Here is a 21,641-nt window from a genome sequence, read left to right on the forward strand (position 1 = left end):
GCCCAGCTCGCTGCCTGCGCCCCGGGACGCCCGGGAAGTCAGGGCCTGCACTTATTACACCAGTTGTTCCATCCTGAGGGAGCAGATGCTACAGCACCGTGGGCTCCACAGCCTCTAATGTGCCTAAACGTGGCTTGCTAGCGACGAGGGCTTGTGCGTACGCTGTAATTCACAAGGGCGATGTTAATGAGCTGGCGGCGCGGTTAATTATCCACCTGCTAAGTGGGGAGTGACAAGCCTCTGAAGTATAATTAATTGCCGTTCCCAAAAGAAAAACCAGTCAGCGTGGAAGTGCCCGTCCACCTGAGCTGTTGGTCTCGCTCCTTCTCCTTCCAAACTCAGCTCTGAGTCCTGCGCTCCCCTGCATGGCAGCTTGTGGTGGCTACCAGCATGGAGGGAAGCTGGCCCTCACTCCTTTCAGTTCTTCTTGAGCTTCTTAAGGGCCTTCCGTCCAGCTAGGATCTTCCCCTCCTTCCCTGCCTCCGGGCTGGATCCCACCTGCCCCAGCTCCCCCTCCTCCCCTGGGCTCCCCAGTAGGATTTCGTTGACAGAACTGAGCGTCAGGTTGCTGAAGACCATGTTAAGGTGGTCCACGCCTCGCAGCTCCTGGATATGCACCTTCTGTTTTTGCTGGCTTCTCCATCGCTTGCACAACTCTAAACTGCGTGTGTTGACAGTGTCATCGCCATCGCCGTAAATCATGTCTATGGGGTCCTCGTAAGGGAAACGTTCATCGTATATGTAAGTCTCCACGGTGGGGTAGCCTGTGCCGTAGAGGCAATATATGTCCACTCCAGGAGGAGGTAAGTCCTTCAACAAGTCCTTCATGTCCTCCCACATGTACCAACCGTCTTCCATGTTGACGTCTGTGAAGAAGCGTTTGTAGTCCCGGTAGGTGTAGTTGTAAGAGGGCGTGGAGATGAAAACATGGGTCTCGGGCCAGGCTAGGCTCGTTGGGAACATCCAGGGGCTGGTGGTGGTCATGCGCTGCTCTTCACGCAGCTTGATGTTGGACATGAGCGGAATGCCCTGATTGTCACCTGCAGGACACACAGGGGCTCATCAGAAACAGCACCGAAACAGAACCTTGCAAACGATACTTCTTGGGTGATTGTGCTGGATCAGCCCATCCCTCCATGACTCCTGTCTGTCTCAGGGGTATAGCTCCACCTCAGGTCTTAGAATCATAGAATCACCAGGTTGGAAAAGACCTCCAGGATCATTGAGTCCAACCATTCTTATAAAACACTAAACCATGTCCCTCAGCCCCTCGTCCACCCGTCCCTTAAACCCCTCCAGGGAAGGTGACTCAACCCCCTCCCTGGGCAGCCTCTGCCAGTGCCCAATGACCCTTTCCGTGAAAAATTTTTTCCTAGTGTTCAGCCTGAACCTCCCCTGGTGGAGCTTGAGGCCATTCCCTCTCGTCCTGTCCCCTGTCACTTGGGAGAAGAGCCCAGCTCCCTCCTCTCCACAACCTCCTTTCAGGTAGTTGGAGAGAGCAATGAGGTCTCCCCTCAGCCTCCTCTTCTCCAGGCTAAACACCCCCAGCTCTCTCAGCTGCTCCCCATAAGACTTGTTCTCCAGCCCCCTCACCAGCTTTGTTGCTCTTCTCTGGACTCGCTCCAAAGCCTCAACATCCTTCTTGTGGTGAGGGGCCCAGAACTGAACACGGGATTCAAGTCTTCCCCTGCTTGCCCCTGCCCTGCCCATGACCGTGCATCCTCTCCTCTCCCCTCTGGCTGCAGATATCCAGAGCAACCTTCCAACCTCTTCTCTCCAGCATAGCATCTCTAGCTACTAGGAGGGGCTGAGGGCAGACAAACCTGGTTGTGTGATGACCCTGACCAACCCAGGCCTGAACCCCACCTGCAGTCCCAGCACTTCTACACCTGCCAGCAGGGACAGGAATGAGCTGAGCCTGATGAGGGTGCTGATAACGGGTGGCCAGCACACATGCATCCTGCAAGCCTCGGCATTTTTGGTGTGTCTGGAGCCCTTAGACCATGCAATGACCTCAAGTTACCTTAAAAAGGCTCTGACCCTTGTGGTTACAGAGAAAAATATGAGAAGATGATTTAAGGGTGATGCAAGGGTCCAGATGTTAAAATCTGCAAGCACATGATTTTAATTACATGTGTTTTTTGAGGTTCAGCTTGTGACTTGTAGATATTCTGGGCTGTCAGCATTAGGCAAGTGATTGTGGCTTTCTGGGCTGAAAAAACACTAAAGAGGAACTGAGTGAAAGGAGATTAAAGCCTGAAGACAGCAAAGCTTATGGGGGATGGGCTTTGAGATGTGGGGAGATCCAAGCAAGTGATGCAGGAGGGCATAAGCATGCCTTGAGTGGCCTTCATGACCTCTGCTGCAGAAGGACTGTATGGTTTGGAGTGAAGGTCCAGCAACCTGCATAGATGGAGGTGGCACAGATGTCTAGAGAGGCAGTAGGGAAGGAAGTAAGCATGCCCTGAACTGTTTCCTTGGCCCTGATATTTGGCTGAGCTCTTTTCTTGCCCAGGATGGGTGTTTCAGCTTTCAAGGAGCATCCCTAACCTAGGATTTGACCCTGCAGGCTGTGCTGCAGGATGTCTGATAAGACCTGGTGCAGAGGAAGGGGAATAACCAGGCTGCAGGTGGACCCTTCTGACAGCAGTTTTCCAGACACACAAATCCACCAACTCCAACCAGAGCACACCCTGGGCCACTCTCCTGCTGCTGGGGCTGTGGCAGGAACCTCCACACTGCTTTCTGCACCACAGGATGCAGCAGGATATGGCAACATCAGCACCAGAGCATGAGTGCTGCCTCCACAGATCCCTCAGCTTTCTGTCCCCTACCTTTTCCACTACCATGTTCTATCCCTGCCCATCACCATCTTTCTATTTCTACAGGAGGGAAAGGAAGCAAAGAAGGTGCCTACACAAAAAAAAAAAAGTCACCCACCTGATGCGAGGACACGCAGGGGCTTGACGGCCCCTCCCCAGGGAGCACCCAGGGAGATGAACCCCCCAATGTACTGATCTTTCCAGGCTTGTGTCTGCTGTAGCAAGAAGTAGAGGACGTTCAGGTTGCCCATGCTGTGTGCGATGAGGAAGACGCTTCGCTGGTACTCATCGTGCATCTCCTCAATCAGTGCTTTCAGGTTCTGGAAGTATTCGGGCTGTTCCTCTGCAGACAAGAGGGACACCAGCTCTTGGCCATCTCCCTCAGAGCCACAGGGCTCCAAAGCTGAGACTAGGAGCCCCAACCAGAGAGAAGTGTGGCCACAAGTGCCACCATGCATTCATGTGAGAGCACCAGGAATGACTGAACAACCACTGCTATGGGCAGCTGTTCCTGATCAGGGATTCCTCCACACCACCTGGCTCACCCAACCTCTGAGAGCCCTCCCAGCATGGATGGCCTGGCCACAAACCCAGACTTACGGGGTCCAACCCTCCAGTCATACGGGGCTGCCCGAACAGTTTGGTCTCTCACGTAGCCGTTGTTCACCAGGTTCTGCACCAGGGTGTGCAGGTAACCTATGGGCAGAGAGAACAGGTTGTAATTAGGTCTGTGGTGTTCTCCTGTCAGCCTTTTTCCACCCTGATCCTGGTCATGACCACAATGTCCTCTGGTAAGTTCTGTAGCTTGGTGGCTCCAGGCAGAGGTCATAGAATCATAGAATCATAGAATAACCAGGTTGGAAGAGACCCACCGGATCATCGAGTCCAACAATTCCTATCAAACACTAAACCCTGTCCCTCAGCACCTCATCCACCCGTGCCTTAAACACCTCCAGGGAAGGTGACTCAACCCCCTCCCTGGGCAGCCTGTTCCAGTGCCCAATGACCCTTTCTGTGAAGAATTTTTTCCTAATGTCCAGCCTAAATCTCCCCTGGCGGAGCATCTCCATGAGTCCCGTGTGTGCTGGCATCAAAAGTGGGGGGGTTCCTTTTGGCATTTGAAGGGAACATATACCTGAGGTCAATGTCCCTGACTCCTGGTCATCTGGGCTCTCTGCAGAGCCAGACCCCTGGAGACACAGAGACCCCTCTCCGCTTGCAGGGAGCATATGGGATCCCCGGACACTCTGTGCCTCTCCTCTCACCTGCCAGCTTGCTCTGATCCAGGTATTCCACAGAATAGGTCTTGCCAAAGCCAGGCACACGAATGTGCACCCCTGGGGCATTGGACATTTTCCGAGAAGTTCGGTTGTACACCACCCTGCGGGGAGAGGACAAAGAGTAGCAGAAGAGCCATGTTAACATGGAGGACATGGGGTGGAGATCACCTGGAAGCCTGGACCTTGGTGGCTGTTTCCAAGGCTTGTGTGGATGGGGAGGTGAAATGGTGCCAAGCCAGCGTCCATGCCAGTCACCCAGCATTTTGGGGCAGACCCTTCACTCTGCTGCCCCAGGCAGGTTGGCAGCATCTCCGGTGGGTGTTGAGGATGGTCTGGCTGGCACGAGAACATGGCAGGGACATGGGGACAGAATGAACGCTTGGAGTAGGAGCCAGCCAGCTCTGTTCCCAAACAGTCCTGAGCTGCTTCTGTGGTTTTCCATGTGTGCTAGGTCATGGCTGGGTGGGAGGAGAGGGGAGGGAGATCCCTGGTAGGTCATTTACCCAGGGAGCTTCCGGGGTGGGGGTGAGTGGTACCTGGTGTTATCGATCCAGCAGTCAACTCCCACTGGCAGGAAGGTGTTGAGATTGAGCCAGATGGTGAAATAGTCCTCTGTTTTGCGGTAGCACATCCAGTTCACCACATCAGGCTTGTCCAGCTTTGCTTCCAGCTGGTTCCCAAGACACCCAGGCACTGGTGGCACCACAGAGGGAAAGCTGGATCAACTACAGCTCCTGTCCCACCTGCCCTGTGGGGCTGCCCAGCCCAGCACTTCCCCTGGTCCCCCAAGTAGGGGCTCAGGATGCCAGGGGACCTGCTGGAGCAGCATCTCTGGAGAACACACTGCTCTGCACAGGAACAAGGGCGCTTGGAGCCAGGATGCGAAGTGAGCATGGAAGTGGCACTAAAAACACAGCCTCAGGGACCCCCTGAGCTGCCTTTCGTGCAGGGTGACCACCAGAGCTGCCATCCACAGCCCAAACACGCCAGCCTCCACTAGCACAAAGCATCCCAAATTACTCTCCCTGCCTGGCTGGGTTTCCAGCATCCTCTCCTCCCTGCAGCCTGGGGAAGGTGTTGGTTCTGCTTGAGGCTGCCCAGCCTGCTGCACCCCTGACACCTTGTCTTGGGGTAGCAGGACAGCTCGGGGATGCACAGAGTTCCCAGAGAGGTGAAAGTCATCGCAGTGCTGGTCCTGAGGCTCATGCACTGTTTTCCTGAACTTTAAACCCTCCCCACAGGCTGAACAAGGTCTCTGAAATGGTTCAGTGCCAAGAGGAACTGCACCCGGCAGGAATCCAGTGCAAATAGTGTGGATGGTAAACACAGTGTGTTTTTAAGCAAGTTCATCATCTGCCACAGGTGACCTGGGCTCCCTCGATGGAGGGCAACCATCCTCGGGGCATCTGGTCTGCCTCTGGGATTCCCAGCAGGGATGGGACACCCATCCCTGTGCCACCTCAGCATGAAGTCCTGGCTGCTGGTGCCAGTGCTGCCTCCAGGAGCGAGGACAAGAGGTAAGGGGGATGCAGGGAACAGTGACTGTGAGCCTGGTGGGATGGGAGTGCTGGATGATGAGCCCCATGGCCCCAGCAGGTCTGGGGACAGGCCTGAGATACAGAGATGGGGATGCCGTGAGCCTTCAACACTGTCGGCTACACGGCTCACTAGATCTCCTGTGTAAGATGCTTCCCTCAAGGACACTACGAGTTGCTTTGTGGCCTAAAGTCCCTACAGATGCCTGCCCTGTGCTGGTCTGGGACCTGAACCTGGGCTCTGTTGTGGCTGTTGGGACCCCACCAGCACGGCAGGGTGGACCCCACCAGCACTGACGGGCACCAGGGCTGAAGGATGCAGATGAGGAGCATCTCTGACCTGAGAAGGGTGTCCCCCATTTCCTCTGTTCCCCGGCATCCTTAGATGAACCCCGCACTGTGGGGTCCGTGGGTGTTTTGGGGAGCTGCAGTGCCACCTCTGTCTCAGAGTGCGGGGACAGCCTGGCCAGCAGATGCTCTAGCCCCACGCCACCCACCACGGCACCAGCTCCCGCAGCCTCCAAAAGCTGCATCTAAGAGAAGGGCATGTAGTGGTTGCCTCCCTCTGCCTGCTTCACTGCTCCTTCACTTCTGTAGCATCTCCCCATGAGTACGGGAAGGGTCTAATCCTGCCTTCAAAGCACCTGGAAGGGGTTAAGACCATCCAGCAGATGCTGGTGTAGAAGAGCCTAGGCAGAGAGAAGTTCCTCAGCCAGTGAGAAGAGCAGGACCACGAGCTGCTCTGACAGCTCCCAGAGGTGTGGAGGTGGCTGAGAACACTGCCAGTGCCTGGCTGGATGCCCTGGCACAGCCAGAACCCAGCCCCCGGCACACAACCCTGAGCTCTGCCTCCCCTTCCAGAGGACATTAGGTAATTATTAAGGGAGCTCCTGTGGAGGCAGCGGGGTTATCAGCGGTCCCAAGGGCACTGGGGGTTTCCAGGACGCCCGGCCCAGGGGGATGGGCTACATGCAGATACACATGGGGTAGCTGGACCCAGCTGAGTGCAGGACGGGGGCTGAGGCTAGTACTGGAGGGACGGTTCTGACCATTACGAGCCATCCTGAGAAGTGCGATGGCCATCTGGGTCTCCTGGCCACCAGCGCAGCCGAGCGGAATCTGCCCCAGGGCACCAAGGCTCCAGACACTGTCCCCTGCTCTCTGATGCCTCTGGGAAGGGAGTTTGAGGGCTCATCCCTCGGTGTTGGAGCAAGGATGTTCTTCTTTTTCTTTTCTCTTTTTAAAGGAGAAACTTGGCGTGGTTCAAGGAAAAGGAGAAAACCTCAATTTTGTTCAGCAGAGGTTTGGTGGCAACACCCTGGCTCAAGTCCCTGGTGGTGGCACAGGGGCAAAGGAAGGCAGAGCTGTGCAGGGTGGAGGTACCAGCCGGTGGCTGCTGCTCCCACCGTCCCCTCTCTGAGATGATGCCCCAGCCTCTCCTTTCACCTCCCTGAGCACTTCTGCCAAAGGCTCGCTCTCCTCTGTGCCAGCCAGGGTGGATGTTGGGTGGGATGCCAGACAGATACCCTTCTACAGCAGAGGACGACTTAACCATCACCAAGGAGTGGCAGGAGATGGGTCAAGGTGCGCTTTAGGGAACCAAGGGGTGGTGAAAGCTGGCCTGCTTCATCATCAGCAGCAGTGGGAAGTGGCAAGACATGCTGCAGTCCCCATTCCTCTGTCAGCAGAACTAAGCAAGCCCTAAAACACGCTCCAGGCCAGCTGTGAGAATTTGGAGCCTCATTTGCTTTCTAGGGTGCCCAGCCTGCCTCCCCAGCTCCAGGAAGCTGTGGCTGGGCACCAGCAGCCCTACATCCCCAGCCTGGCAAGCGGGAGGGGATCTGAGACCCTCGTATCACCCTCCCTTGGTGCCTCCAGCTCTGGACCGCAAAGGGCCATGGCAGCCAAGAGAGTTAGCAACCTCGCTGCCGACTCCGGGCTCCTGCGTGGCACCTGGGCTGCCCACCCCTCCCCTGCACGGTGACCTTACCGAGTACGACGGGCGGCGTGCTGTTGGTTGGGGGAGCTTCTGGGGTCGTGGTGGGTGGAAAGAGGACGTTGAAGAGCCAGAACTGGGACGTGGGCTGCAGGAGCAGCGACAGCGTCAGCAACGCAAGCCCGGTGCCTCTGCTCCCCATGGCAAGCTTGGCCGGGATCCTCTGGACGTCTCCAAGCAAAACAGCCTTTTATATTTTTTTTACGCAGGTCCAGCCAAGAGGCACTCGGGCTGCAGGGGAGGGGAGAGTGCAAGGGGCTGGCCATGATGGGGAGGAGGGACGGGGAGGGACTGGCCTTGTGGACATGCCATGCTCTGCCAGGACAGCTCAGCAGTGCCCAGGGGCTCCCGGTGTCCCAGGGCTGCCTGCGGAGCGGGTGCGTCATTTCAGCAGCTTCCAGCTGCCTTGGTGTCCCTCTGCTGCGCGCTGGCACTGGGGATGCCGCACGCATCCTCCTGCACCTGTGATTATCCCATGGGCATCCCAGGGCTGCTCCCTCCTTGCCCAGGGCGAACACAGTGCCAATCTGCTCCTTAGTGAGAGGCCAGGTGGACACCAAACCTCTGGGACCCATTGTGGCTCAGACAGGCAAGGACACATCAGGGCAGCGCCTTGTGCCACGTGGCAGCAGCGTGTGCCCCAGTGCCCCTCTCTCCATCTTCCCGTGCCCAGGCTGCCCCCCACAGCACTCCTCCTGCCCCCCACAGGTGCTCAGCATCTCCCCTGTACCCCTCAGTAAGTGCTTGGCCCTGGGACCCTGCATCCCCTGCCTGTCCCCGCAGGTGTCCTCGCAGGTGTCCTCGCAGGTGTCCCCTCGGTGCCAGCCCCAGCTGGGGGGGCCCTGCAGCCCCCAGCCTGCAGCAGACAGGGCTGTGGGTAGCTCTGCACTGGGGTCTGGGGACCCTTGGGGACTAGGAAGCCCCCAGGGGAAGGCAGAGTGACCTGGGCCAGCAGCGCCTGGAAGGACACAGAATGGATGAGGCCAGGGTGTAGGGCACCATCCCCAGCACCCCTTTCCCCAGGAACGGGGAGCTGGTCCCTCCCTGGGTCCCCCTCCATGCACCCAGCCCCTGCTCTATGCTCACCTGCACTGAGGCACTAACGGGGAGCTGCTGGGGTTACCAGCTGCTGGCAGCAGGTTTTTATTTTCCAAACAGGTTAGCAGACAGTCAGCAGGATGGCACGGCCCTGTGCCAGGCTGCACCTGCCCCCCAGACCCAATACTGCAGGTGTTTCTTGTTGGAGAGGCCAGAAGAAAGCATTTAAGAAGAAGAGGTGAAAGGTGCTGGACCATGGTGGTGGAGGTGAGACTTGATGATCTGGTGGGTCTTTTCCAACCTGGTGATTCTATGATTCCTAGTGTGCTCTGGGGAGGCAATGGGTCAGTAAACAGCAGCATGGAGCAAAAGGATGCCACAGGGAGTTCAAGGTCACCTTGAATGTATTCTTTTGATCCTCTGTGTGCAAGTCCTTCCTACCTAACGTTTTCTGGAGCTGAGCTCTGGGGCAGAAAGGCGCTGCCTCTGACCTCCTCTTCCTCTGTGGGGAAGGGAGAAAGGCACACAGCCTTGCCAGGGATACTTTCGCTCCATCCTGGCCAGGACAGGAACCAAGAACTCTGGCAGAGTGGGTTGGCTTCAGAATAGTTGTGCTCTCCTACTGATGGGAAGATACCTTCCTCCTCCCAGGGAAGAGTGAGGTGGGTTGGTCTGTGCGGGGCTGGCGAGTACTTGTGGATGGGCTAGGATAGCTGGATGGGTTCCGTATGAATTAAAAGAGCTCCTTCCTGCAGAACTGAGTGGAAAGGCAAGAGAAAAGGCAGGGTGGCTTTCAGTAGTCCATCCCAGCTGGTGGCCCCTCCTGGGGCCTGGCCACGCCAACCACCCTCCTGGCAGCTGCCTGCTGGCAAAAGCTCTGCTGTGACTCGGATTCGAACCGAGGTTGCTGCGGCCACAACGCAGAGTACTGACCACTATACGATCACAGCCGCTGCTCGGCTCCCGCGGATCCCCCGCTCCCTTCATGGGGCGGCGTGGGGGCAGCGGGGGTTCGACAGCCCCTCTGGCCCCTGCTCGCCCTCCCCACGGGCGCATCCCCACGGCACCGACGCTCTCCTGGCTGCATCCCTGGCTCGGGACCAGGGCCCTGGGGGGATGCCAGCCCGCTCCGTGCCCCGACACCGGGTGCTGAGCCCCGTGTGCGCAGGCAGCACGGCCGAGCGGGATGAGGAGCCGGCGCTGGGCTCTGAAAACACACGTTCAAAGCCCAACGCTGCCGGGTTATTATTTTCCCAGGCTGCTGGGATTGGCACCCACAGCCCTGGCCGGGGTCTCCACCTCCTCTTCCTCCCCACGCCAGCTTTTGGCTCTCCCCAGGAGGACAAGCCCGGTGTTTATACCTCACCTTTCCCAGCGATCCCATCCTCAACCGAGGAAGAGGTGCCGGGGCAGGGTAGAGGTCCTGGTGGTGCTCCAGCTCACGGGACGATGCCCTCCGCTGTGGTGGCCTTGCTGGGGCACTGTGGGGGTGGAAGAACTCTCAGTCAGTCCTCACGTCCCACTGATGCCGCAGTGAAGTGGAGCCCTCGCTGCCTGTTCTGAGCATCCCTCAAAACCCCAAATGTGAGCCTGGATAGCTCAGCTGGGAGAGCATCAGACTTTTAATCTGAGGGTCCAGGGTTCAAGCCCCTGTTCAGGCGAAGGCTTTATCCTTTAGGAACCCAGAGGCAGGAGCAGCACCTCCGCCTGGGACAGCTGAGATGAGGATGAAGCAAGAGACTATATATCCCCTGCTCCCCTCCTCATTCAAAGCTGTTCAGGTGCCCAAACCCCAACCACCTTCAAGCAGCTTCTTCAGGGACTGGGGTCGTGCTGGCAGATGCCTTTTTCTACATGAAGATGTTGGAAAGGCTGCAGCAGCTGTCCTAGAAGGGAAGCCAGTAACTCTTCTCAGTGGTTCCCAGTGGCAGGACCAGAGGCAATGGGCACAAACTGAAACACGTAAGGTTCCCTCTGAACGTTGGCTGAGCCCCGAGCACAACTGGACTCGGTGATCCGCTGGGTCTTTTCCAACCTGGTGATTCTATGTCTGATACCTTATGCAGGTAGCCGTAATTTCATTTTGAAAGCTGCCGTCCGGAGGGAGTTCTGCACAGCTGTCAAGAGAGGGCAACCAAGACCAAGCAAACAGGGTGTCTCCGTGGTTTGAGACTGGTTTCCTGGGGCAATGGGGATATTCTCACTTTCTGAGAACGGGAAGTTTGGTTTGAGGTCTCACATGGAGAGTTTGCTTGCGCTTGCTGTACTTTTCCACAAAGTCATCTGAATTCTTGGCAGAAAGCTGGAAATATCCAAGAGGGTGAGATGACACGCGTGTGGGATGAGGCTGTTCTCCACCCTGTGCTCACGGGTAGCTCAGCGCCAGCCTCTGCAACAGACGGCAACTCTGCTGGAGATTTAGGTGTGTTTGGCTACTTGGTTTTGTGCCAGCAGTGGAGGAAGAAAACCTTGAGTTGTGGCGCTCGCGTGAGCTGTTCACACCCACACGAGCTGTGACATCCACATATGGTCATCGTCTTCAGGGAACAAAGAGAACAGCAGTGCCTTTTGCAATAACTGGAGTCTGGACTGTGACTGCTAAACCTTTGCTCTCTATGAGGGATGAAATAGGATGGGACATGCAGTGGGCATGTCCCCGTGTCTTGTACTCTTTCTCTATCTGGTGTGCAATTTTGAACCCATCAAAGCCTCACTGTTATAATTTCTAGGACAGGCAGTGGGATGCTGGGCTAGGCAGAGCCTTGATATAGATGACTTTTCCTGGATTCTGATGTCAACTACACAGCTGTGTAGGAAAGAAGGACACTGCAGAATCGGCGCTGCTGTAGCCCATGACTGGCCCAGTGGCCAGGAAGGTCCTCACAGGCCACCCGCTCAGTTGCCCTTTAGCAGGTGTCTGGAAGTATGAATTGTAGCACAGGGAAAGGGTCAACTTACACTGAGAAAGGCTTCCAGTGCCATCCAGGGTGAGGAGAAAGTAATCAAAATACCTCATAGTGACTCCCCTGTTTTGTATGTAAATGTCCCCAGCCTTGAAGACAAAGTCCATGTCCAGTCTTACATGGGTATCCAGAAAAAATACTGTCCCTGTCATGTATACATGACATTGCACCATTGTAAAAGGTAGTTGGGTACATAGGGAGAGCTTTTCATGCTCCAGAGGAATGACTGGTACATCAGCTAGAGAACAGGAAAAGAGGAAAACAAAATCACCTCTGCAGCAAGACGGCATGGGTTCCAAGAAGGTGTCAGCAACTTCAGTGCACTCAAGCTAAGCCTCTGCCAGTCTCATGGAGAAGCAATGGAGGAGCAAAATGCCAGGTCTGTAGCATCGTTCTGTCCCCCTGCCCTTCATGCCCAGCAAGTGTCCCCACCTGATGTTTCAGTCACGTGGAAGATAGGGTTATGTGAAATAGAAGAATGCCTCCAAACACAGACCCAAGCTCTTCCTGAGCCGCAGCATCATTCGTGTCACACTGCAGCTTCACTGACTAGAAATCATGGCAGATCTGGCCATCCACAAGTCATTCCACAAACTCTTGTCCTCATTGTTGGTTCTAGTCTGTTTACAAGTGACTCGTACCAACTTTGCTCTAGAAGGAGCCTATGAGAGTCAGCAGAATCTCTAGCCTTTGCCCTTACAAGTAGGTGAGCAGAGCCATAAAGGCAGAGCATGAGCTTTATCACAGTTTAATTAAAAAGAAGCAGCTCCAATAACTACAGGCTAAAAACAATAGTCCTAACATTGCATAATTGTGTGTGGTATGGAGCCAAGCATGAGAGCAATTAAAGAAGAGATCCTTGCTGCAGGTGCATCATTAAAAAAGGACACCCAAGGGATTTTTCTTAGAGATTGCTCCTTGGTGGGCTGTTCAGCCTGAATGAGTTAAGGTTGTTCTCAGGACATCTTTAAGCATTCAGTCATGCTTTGACAGCAATCAGCGTATGCCTCAAGGGTGGTGCAAGGGCAAGCAAAGGTGTTTATCCATCTTATTATCAGGAACATCTTCAGTGTAGCTGAATTGGCATGTATCTACACCTGCCTGGGCCATATGAAGCACGCGTCTCTCAAAACCTTGCTGTGCACAGTGTGTGTGTCTTTAAGAACACAGGACACCCTAAGAATAGTGGAGGTGATAAGAAGGAACACTTGTAAGTACCCCATGGCTTGTCAGAGTGCAGGGATGCTGCCTCGTGCATGGCTGAGGAGAAGACTGGCACAGGTGTCAGTGTACTGGGTGCCTGCAGGCTGCCTGATCCAAACGCATGAGGATTACAGGCAGAAGTAGCCTCACGTTTGCAGGTCCTGGTCTTCCTAGAGGATTTTAACCACCATGATATCTGCTGGAGGGACAACACACCAGGGCATAAGCAACCCAAGAGTTTCCCAGACAATATCAGTGACAGTTTCCTGACATATGCAATAGAGGAGCCGATGAGGAGCACTGTTCTCCTGGCCCTCATACTTAGAAACCAGGAGGGGCTCACTAGGAGGAGTGACTGATGCATCAGAAGGTTGTGCCACCATTCAGAGGGAGAGCTGAGAGGTGAAGCCCTCTGCACCCAGGGACAAAGCACCACCTGGAGGACAACTGGGCCCCCATTCAGAGGAGATCAGATATTGAGGATAGTTTAGCTTAATTATATGCAGAAATAACTCTGAGAAGTTCTCTCAAAGCACTAGTGAAGACTCTTACAATAACAGAAGACCAAGGAGACCAAAAGGAAGGCTCAAATAGTGCTATTTATTGTTTACAGATGCAAGTTTATTAAGACACAGGAGAAACTCAGTGCAGCAGCAAATGGACCCCCTGCTAGGATCCCGGGCTGGTGTCTCACCAGGGCACTACTTTCCCTTCCCAGTTCAGGAAAGTGCCCGTGTCCTTCTCAGAGAGGGAGGAGAGCACCTTCAGCATCCCTTGTACACTCTCATCGACTGTCAAGGGGGCCTACAGGGAGAGGGAGAAACACAGTCATGTGTCCAAGGCCCTCAATAAGGTCTATCCTGGAGCAGAGATCATTGCTCAGGACTTGGGGTGAAGGGAGTGAGGAGTGGCCAGCACAGGAGAGAGAGGGAACCCTTCTTGCTATCTCCATCACTCATGTGTCTCCAGCTCAGTGGATCTCCCAAAGAACTCTTCCAGAGCCCAGCATATTCAGGGACTATTCAATCCACAGGAAGCTCTGCATTCAGGGATGGGGTTGAGTCACCTTCCCTGGAGGTGACGGGTGGATGAGGTGCTGAGGATCATGGTTTAGGGGTTGATGGGAATGGTTGGACTCCATGATCCTGTGGGTCTTTTCCAACCTAGTGATTCTGTGATTCCCCAAAACAGAGGTTCTTTCAGACATTGGCCAAAAGCTCTCTTACCCTTGTTGATTCTGAGCCACCCGTCATGTCGGTTTGCACCCAGCCGGGGTGGAGAGCAATGCAGAGGATGCCGTGCTCCCGGTACCCCAGGGACTGGCACTTGGTCAGCATGTTCAGAGCAGCCTGCAGGGAGACAGGAGAGGGACAGTGGTGGCAGGAGGAGCAGGGCTGCAAACCCTGCATCTGGGACAGGAAAGGCAGGTGGAACCAGCTCCCTGGGGCACACGGTGCTGCCACACTCTGACCGTGTAGACATTCAGCCCCACTGAGGGCCCATCCCATCATATCCCTTTGAGGTGTAACCTGGGGCCAGGCATGAGAATGAGCTGTCAGAGGGACCCGGTGACAGGAACTCAGTCACCATGCAGAGAGGTGCAGGGACTGAGGGGGAGGTTGGAAGGCATGCTAATTAGTTCAAAGAGGAAATTGTCTGTTCTCATGCCCATTGCAGTGTGGCAGTACCTTGCTGCAGCGGTAGGAGACCACTTGTCCATAATGCCACAAGAAGACTTCCTCAATGGAACCTGCAGAGCTGGACATGTTGACGATGGCTGCTTTGCTGCAGCTCAGCGCTGAGCCTGGGCTCCCCTGGGCAGCCTTCTTCAGCAGGGGCAGGAATGCCTGTGAGGACAAGGGAGCAGAGGACATGCCTAGAGGTAGCACAGGGGAGAGGACCAGCTCCTTACAGAGCAGGCAACGTTGGGTACTAACACTATAAACAATCTCCCTCCTCTTCCCGCTTCCACAGCCTTGCCAGGCTCCAGCTCCAGAGCTCCAGCCCATAGCTCCATGAGCTTCTCATCGAGAGAGAGTCCAATGGGCACTGGAGCGGAGGCAGGACTCTCCCAGTGGTCCTTTGTGCCTCCTGGCACAGCCCAGCTCAGGGACCCAGGGCCATAGGGAGGGATGCTCCTTAGAGCTGCAAAGCTGGGGGTGAGAGTCTCACCTGGCTCAGCAGCAGGGGCCCAATTGTGTTGGTGGTGTAAGTGCAGATCATGTTCTCCAGTGTCTCATTATCAAGTGGGTTTGGCTTCGCAATTCCAGCGTTGTTGATGAGGAGGTTCAGCCCTGAGGCCCCCAGCTGTTCCCCGACTCTGGCTACAGCTGCCTTGATGCTGGCAGGGTCGGTGACTTCTGCAGAGCCAGCGCAGGGGAGGTCAGTGCCTGCATCCCCACGGTGGCTTGGGGCTCCCTGTGTCCTCCCAGGGACAGTAGTGCCTGGTGTCCTCACAGGCACCAATGCTTTGGCATGGCTCCCTGCCGCCACTGGGCTCTCAGGCTGTGCACAGCACCAAGGCACTTGCCAGGCCTCTGGGAAGCCGTAATGCCAGGCAGAGAGGGGAACTGGGGCAAGGGACCCCCACCTCGGGGCACCTACCGAGTGGGATGATGACCAGGTTGGGGTGCTTGGAGGCCAAATTCTGTAACTCCTGCAAGAAAGGGGACCACAAGGGCATGGAGAGGCAGGAGGGGCTGCAGAAAAGCTCAGCCTTTCCCAGGCAAACCCCACATCCCTCCAGCTCTGTTTCTGCACCATCTCACACTCCACACCCTCCTCTGGCTGCCCTGTTCCCATCGGATGGGGCTTGATGCCTCCACACACACTGCATCCCACTGTCCCCTCTCACATCCCCCACACAGCTGGTCCCACAGCCATCCCAACCCAGCTGCCCTGTGCTGCAGCACCTGGGCTGCTCTGCTGCAGCTCAAGCCCTTTGCAGATTCCCTCCCTGCTCCAACCTGCTGTCCCCCAGCACAACCCATTGCATCCCAGCCCCGCCTCACCTGCGCTCGCTGTCCCTTGGGGTCTCGACAACCTGCAAAGACCCACTTGGGTGGGTTTGGCATCCCTAGAAAGTGCCGGACAAGCCCCAGGCCAATTCCCCGGTTGGCCCCAGTCACCAGAACAGAGTGGACGCAAAGCTCTCCCATGTTGCTTCTCCTTCCTCTGCCCCAGCATGTGCTGTTTGCCCAGCTCCCTAATGCTTCCTTATAGCTTATTCCCTGGCCACTCCACCCACTGGCTTGAACCACCCCTTGGCTCCAGGTGCAGCTTCTTCAGCTCTTTGAACTCTAGGACACAGTTCCTGGCTGGGAGCCAGCCCCCACTACCAAAGGGCAGAAGCCTCTTGCCTTTTTTAGGCAAACTCAGCTGGCCTTGGGAAACCTGGCTTCATCATCCAGGTGCCATGGGTCAGGCTGGTAAGGAGAAGCTGTTGTGGGCAAGGAGGGAGGGAGCAGCATGTGGGAGGGATGTGGGATACCCCATGGCTGGGTGGGCTTTGCAGTTTCACAAGCGTCCTGTGGGCTAGACAGGCTTTCTGCATCATACCAGGTCATTCCTCAGATGGCCATGAGCAGATGTTCTCTGTCTTGCTCCTGCCTCTTCTAAGCCAATGCCCATTCACTGATTGTCCCATGAAAGACCCATGGCCTGGATCAAAGCCAGTGAGGTCTCCTGGCAGAAGGAGGTGTACCCTGTGCTGCTTGCACGTCACGTCTCTGCTGTTCATGCACTCCATCCCTTGGTGTGCAGTCCTAAGTTGACTATTTCCTCTGCCCAGAGCCACGGATAACTCAGGTGCCTGGAACATTCTCCTGCAAAGAGAACTGCCTTGATGAAAGCTCCATTCTCCACATCATAGAATCATAGAATCATAGAATAACCAGGTTGGAAGAGACCCCCCGGATCATCGAGTCCAACCATTCCTATCAAACACTAAACCATGCCCCTTAGCACCTCGTCCACCCGTGCCTTAAACACCTCCAGGGAAGGTGAATCAACCCCATCCCTGGGCAGCCTCTGCCAGTGCCCAATGACCTTTTCTGTGAAGAATTTTTTCCTAATGTCCAGCCTAAACCTCCCCTGGTGAAGCTTGAGGCCATTCCCTCTCGTCCTGTCCCCTGTCACTTGGGAGAAGAGGCCATCACCCTCCTCTCTACAACCTCCTTTCAGGTAGTTGTAGAGAGCAATGAGGTCTCCCCTCAACCTCCTCTTCTCCAGGCTAAACACCCCCAGCTCTCTCAGCCGTTCCTCATAAGACCTGCTCTCCAGCCCCCTCACCAGCTTTGTTGCTCTTCTCTGGACTCGCTCCAGAGCCTCAACATCCTTCTTGTGGTGAGGGGCCCAGAACTGAACACAGGATTCGAGGAGCGGTCTCACCAGGGCCGAGTACAGAGGGAGAAGAACCTCCCTGGACCTGCTGGCCACGCCGTGTCTAATCCAAGCCAAGATGCCATTGGCCTTCTTGGCCACCTGGGCCACTGCTGGCTCATGTTCAGTCGCTGTCAACCAACGCCCCCAGGTCCCTCTCCTCCAGGCAGCTTTCTAGACAGACTTCTCCTAGTCTGTAGCACTGCACAGGGTTGTTGTGCCCCAAGTGCATGACCCGGCATTTGGCCTTGTTAAACCTCATGCCATTGGTCTCAGCCCAGTGGTCCAGCCTGTTCAGATCCCTTTGCAGAGCTTCTCTACCCTCCAGCAGATCGACACTTCCACCCAGCTTAGTGTCATCCACAAACTTGCTAAGGGTGCACTCGATGCCTCCATCCAGGTCGTTGATAAAGACATTGAACAGGGCTGGACCCAGCACTGAGCCCTGGGGAACCCCACTTGTCACTGGCCTCCAGCTGGATTTCACACCATTTACCACCACTCTCTGGGCCTGGCCATCCAACCAGTTTTCCACCCAGTTCCACCCACAGGCATGAGGCACAGACAGTTCTGCACCAGGACCAGCAAAGCCTTGTGCTTGCCAGTACCTCGAGTGGGCTGGGACTGGTGTGTGTGCACACCGTGTGTTCCCACCCCACTGCAAATGAAGACTGTTGTAGTTTGAGATAAATTAGAGTCAGTTTTGTGACTAACTCACTGACTGCAAGTAACTTCATTCTCTGAAAATTAACTTTCAAGTATGTCAAAGCCTAACTTGTGCTGGTGCAGGGGGTTATTCCTCCCAAGATGCAGGACCCTACAGTTGCTTTTGTTGAACTTCATTAGGTTCCCCTTTGCCCAGCTCTCCAGCCTGTCCTGATCTCACTGGACAGCAGCACAGCCTTCTGGTGTATCAGCCACTCCTCCTAGGTTTGTATCATCAACCAACTTTCACATCCTGAGTAACATTTACAGTTTTGTTTGCTAGGGTGTAAATCCCAAGATAAAGCCCAGAGCACGTGACAGAAATGCACACAAGGACACTGTACTTCAGGCAGGCCAAATGAAAAATTATCTTTGTTGGCAGGAGATAACCAACGTTTCCCCTTCTGAACCTCATAGAAAAAGATCCCTGCTAATTTATTTGTTTAGTTCTTCTGCTGCTATTCGTAAGACTTTACAGGGACAATACCAGCATGTTAAGCACTCACACATTTCATTCACTCAGTAAAACTTCACGGCAACCAAGACTGGAGTTTTACTCCTCTCTCTTCTTCTGCCTGTAGGTTTTCTTTTGTAGCAAAGCCTCTTCTTGTCACCCCAAGGTTCCTTCTGCACCAGCATTCCATGGAGCGTTCTTGCTTCGGTGGCCACCTAGTGCCGTGTTGTCCAGTTTCTAGGTGGATATTCCTCTGCGGGAACACCAGAGCAGCAATTGGCTCCTGCTTTCTTGTGCATTTGCATGTTGTATTTGGGAGCTGATCACAGATCTTCCCTCTCTTCCCCCTTCCTTGACCCTGCTAAGTCTCAGCCTCTCCTCAAGCTCCACGTTTCATTTTTTCCCCCATTTTCTTTCCCAAGGCCAGTCAGATTCTCCACATTGGGCTAAGAGATTTCTTCTGCCTAACAAATTCTTGCTGCATCAACAGTGCAAATCTCTGGGGCTTCCAGCTCTCTGTCTCAGACTAATTTCTCATTGAGGACCCTGACAGTTCTCCCCTCCTCAGCATACACCTCTCAGGTTGCAGAATTAACTTTCAAGCTCTGTTAGGTTATTTCAATAGCCTTTTCTGAATTTTTAATTTTTTAATGATCCCAGACCACAACTCTACTCACTGAATTATGCCATTTGCACTAGAGCTCTGCTCCTCTGGACAGATTTTCAAGATTTTCTTCCTCTAAGTGGAGGATGAGGCCGTCACCCACAATCTGTTAGAAACCTCTGTGGTGCCTCAGAACCAGACAGCATCAGAAATGAAAAATTAACCCTTTAATTCTCCTGTTTTTCCTGTGTCATCACTTTTTTGTAGCCTTCCGGTGCTTTGAAGTCATACCTTTATAATGTTGACTTTGTTCTAGGGCTCCATGCTGCATTGTGGATTGTTAAGAGTTTAAACTAGTGCTGCTTCTCCAGGATTCAAAGTCCAATCTGGTGCAAAGAGGCAGAGGAGAAATCAACCAGCCTTGCCTGGCTCACCACCCAGCCTCTTCACAAGTGCTGCTGCTGTCCCTAAGGCTCTGGAAGGGACTTTGGACCAGCCTCCAAGAAGGGATTTGGATGGTTTGTTTGCTCTGAAATGTTCTTGCATGCTCTAAACCTTAAGATGAGCAATAAGGTCCCTCTGTACACCCCTCTGCCTTAACACAGCTGTAGTTCGCGTATGGATGCTTTCCATCTCACCAAGCCAGGAGGAATCAGAGCCAGTTTTCCAAGATGCAGTCACATCTCCTCCACTCTTAGTTGCTGAAAGCTCAGGTGTGATCACGCTCACCCAGATGTTAGTACAGAGGGCGGGGACAGTGTTGCTTACAGAAATATTGAGAAATATGCTTTTCTTTGCTATCCAAGGGAAACAGAGTGTGGCACCATTATCTCTAGTACCTTTAAACTGCCATGTAAGTAACAATGAACTCACTACTAGTTATCAAACCTATCTGCTCCCTGATGCATTCAGGGCAGTTTCGGCTCATGTCATCATATATTAGTCACTTGCTGAAGAATCAATAGTGATGAATGAACCATAAATTGAGGGGTGGGGTGAGGTCTACCCGACCCTGTAACTGTTTGAGGGTCACATCCACCCTCCCTGACTCACTTTGGTTTTAGCTGAAGAGGACTAGTGACACTCCACTGTGAAGGGATCATGCAGGGACTAAGGATAAGAGTCTGAGCTTAAATGCAGCTCCCGAGTGAAGCAAAGAAGTCCAAAGTATGACTTCTCATGGCCCTTTTTCATAGTCTGAGTATGGACAGAGCACAACCAATTTGGACTGATTTTCAGAGCCTGTGAGCTTGATGCAGTTGCGCAAAGACTGACACTGGCTCAATGACCGTGGGATTCTTGTAAGGTTCTGGACTGTACTGGTCCCATTTTAGGACTGTCAGGAAAGGTACATGGAGAAAGCGTGGATATAGAGGTTTCCCTGCAAAGTCTCTACCTATTAGCATCTCTCTAATGCTAAGAGATGTACAACAGGCTCCATCTAGGTCACTGCGTGCTGGTTTCACAGGCAGTGACTTCTCATTGCAAAGAAGAAGAAACAAAACCAAAGGTGGTTTGGGTCCTGTCGACTCTGTCCTAGGCTTGCAGGGCCACAGAGCCGTCTGACCTGCAGGAATACCCCCAGAAGTCTCCGGGACACAACTGCCCTTTGGTCTAATGCCCAGAGACGAGTGATGTTGAGGGTAAGAGGAGAGCCCACTGCAATGTCAAAGCCTTGAACCCCTGGTGGAACTTTTTCCAAGTAAATCTTGCCCACAAGATTTAAAGCACTCAGACTCTCCATGCAACCTCACTTGGGCCACAGTGTTTGGGCCCAGTTTCAGCTGGGGGCCTTTAACTGGGTTCAGAAACACTCTTCTGAGGATGATCCTCTCATGAGAGTAGCTGAGAGACCTCAGCTACCTGGGTGCAGCAGTTCTGGAAGCACTGACAGTTGACCGTGGGGACAGAACCACATTGCCAGGACCTGTGGGGACACTCCAGGTCCCCACTGGCTTTTTTTCAGCCACACTCTGGGGGCAGTTGGCTGGGTCACCCTTCCTGCTCCAGCGCAGTGTCCTGAAGAGGCACCTCAGAACCACCAAACAGCACTAATTTGCTTTCTCACTATTATATTTGCTAAAAGGGGTACCTGAGAATGGACTTTCTTACATGTCACAGAAATATGCCCCCATCTCAGAAACATTAAGGCACAGGCTAAACGATCAGCTTGCAAATGGCTTCGTTTGACATCCATGTGTTGGAGTAAGAGGAGGCAAGGCTAAAAAGAACACTTTATCACCTGATGGGTGGCAACAGTGCTGGGGAAAAAAAACCCAACAACTTCTTTCTAGCCTCTTTTCTTTGTTAAAACCAAAATATAAGACCCTCCTCCTAGAACTGTGTTACCCCACCAGCTGCTCAGTGATGAGATCCCAGCCTCTCAACAGGCAGGACATGGACATTTGATTGACACCGTAAGAAACACACCAGCATCAGACACAGGAAAAATTCTTAAGCCTCAAAAAATTTAACTAACAAGGTTTTTTTAAAAATACACAGTCCCCTATTATGTAGAAGGGGAACTGAAGCACAAAAGAGGGTGAGCAATGCCCACACTGGGAAGTGTCCAATTGCAAATGCTTAGAGCTTGCCTTTTTTCACAGTTCACATTTATATTCAGAACAGGCTCCTATCAACCTCAGCTGTGGTTGCACATTA

At 54.1% G+C, this 21,641-nt stretch overlaps 2 protein-coding genes and 2 non-coding genes across 4 annotated transcripts; 1 reads left to right on the plus strand and 3 right to left on the minus strand.

The window, feature by feature from the left end:
* Positions 1-8: 8 nt before the first annotated feature.
* LCAT (lecithin-cholesterol acyltransferase) lies at positions 9-7,877 on the minus strand. The gene is made up of 6 exons (XM_069868469.1): positions 7,628-7,877; positions 4,639-4,795; positions 4,088-4,203; positions 3,423-3,518; positions 2,941-3,165; positions 9-1,040 (listed from the first exon to the last, which is right to left on the minus strand). The coding sequence occupies exons 1-6, from the start codon at positions 7,773-7,775 to the stop codon at positions 418-420; spliced, it is 1,365 nt and encodes a 454-aa protein (XP_069724570.1). The 5' UTR covers positions 7,776-7,877; the 3' UTR covers positions 9-417.
* A 1,672-nt stretch (positions 7,878-9,549) lies between these two features.
* On the minus strand, positions 9,550-9,621 carry TRNAH-GUG (transfer RNA histidin (anticodon GUG)). The gene has a single exon. It is a non-coding gene; the product is annotated as a tRNA-His (tRNA).
* Positions 9,622-10,259: 638 nt separating this feature from the next.
* On the plus strand, positions 10,260-10,332 carry TRNAK-UUU (transfer RNA lysine (anticodon UUU)). The gene has a single exon. It is a non-coding gene; the product is annotated as a tRNA-Lys (tRNA).
* A 3,096-nt stretch (positions 10,333-13,428) lies between these two features.
* LOC138726587 (C-signal-like) lies at positions 13,429-16,155 on the minus strand. Its single transcript, XM_069868490.1, has 6 exons — positions 15,849-16,155; positions 15,442-15,493; positions 15,010-15,197; positions 14,526-14,684; positions 14,064-14,186; positions 13,429-13,641 (listed from the first exon to the last, which is right to left on the minus strand). The coding sequence occupies exons 1-6, from the start codon at positions 15,993-15,995 to the stop codon at positions 13,528-13,530; spliced, it is 783 nt and encodes a 260-aa protein (XP_069724591.1). The 5' UTR covers positions 15,996-16,155; the 3' UTR covers positions 13,429-13,527.
* Positions 16,156-21,641: the final 5,486 nt, after the last annotated feature.

This window comes from Phaenicophaeus curvirostris, chromosome 14 (genome assembly GCF_032191515.1).
Source record: "Phaenicophaeus curvirostris isolate KB17595 chromosome 14, BPBGC_Pcur_1.0, whole genome shotgun sequence".
Classification (NCBI taxonomy): domain Eukaryota; kingdom Metazoa; phylum Chordata; class Aves; order Cuculiformes; family Cuculidae; genus Phaenicophaeus; species Phaenicophaeus curvirostris.

Bases quoted from the DNA above. Each gene is read 5' to 3' on its own strand.
- LCAT (XM_069868469.1), bottom strand. From the start codon at position 7,775: ATGGGGAGCAGAGGCACCGGGCTTGCGTTGCTGACGCTGTCGCTGCTC. The intron at 3,519-4,087 runs GTGAGAGGAGAG...CTCTGCCCATAG, and splicing joins GGATCAGAGCAAGCTGGCAG to GTTACCTGCACACCCTGGTG. The intron at 1,041-2,940 runs GTGGGTGACTTT...TGTGTCCTGCAG, and splicing joins CCTGCGTGTCCTCGCATCAG to GTGACAATCAGGGCATTCCG.
- LOC138726587 (XM_069868490.1), bottom strand. From the start codon at position 15,995: ATGGGAGAGCTTTGCGTCCACTCTGTTCTGGTGACTGGGGCCAACCGG. The intron at 15,198-15,441 runs GTAGGTGCCCCG...CTGGCTCTGCAG, and splicing joins CCTGGTCATCATCCCACTCG to AAGTCACCGACCCTGCCAGC. The intron at 14,187-14,525 runs GTACTGCCACAC...GTCTCCCTGCAG, and splicing joins TCTCCTACCGCTGCAGCAAG to GCTGCTCTGAACATGCTGAC.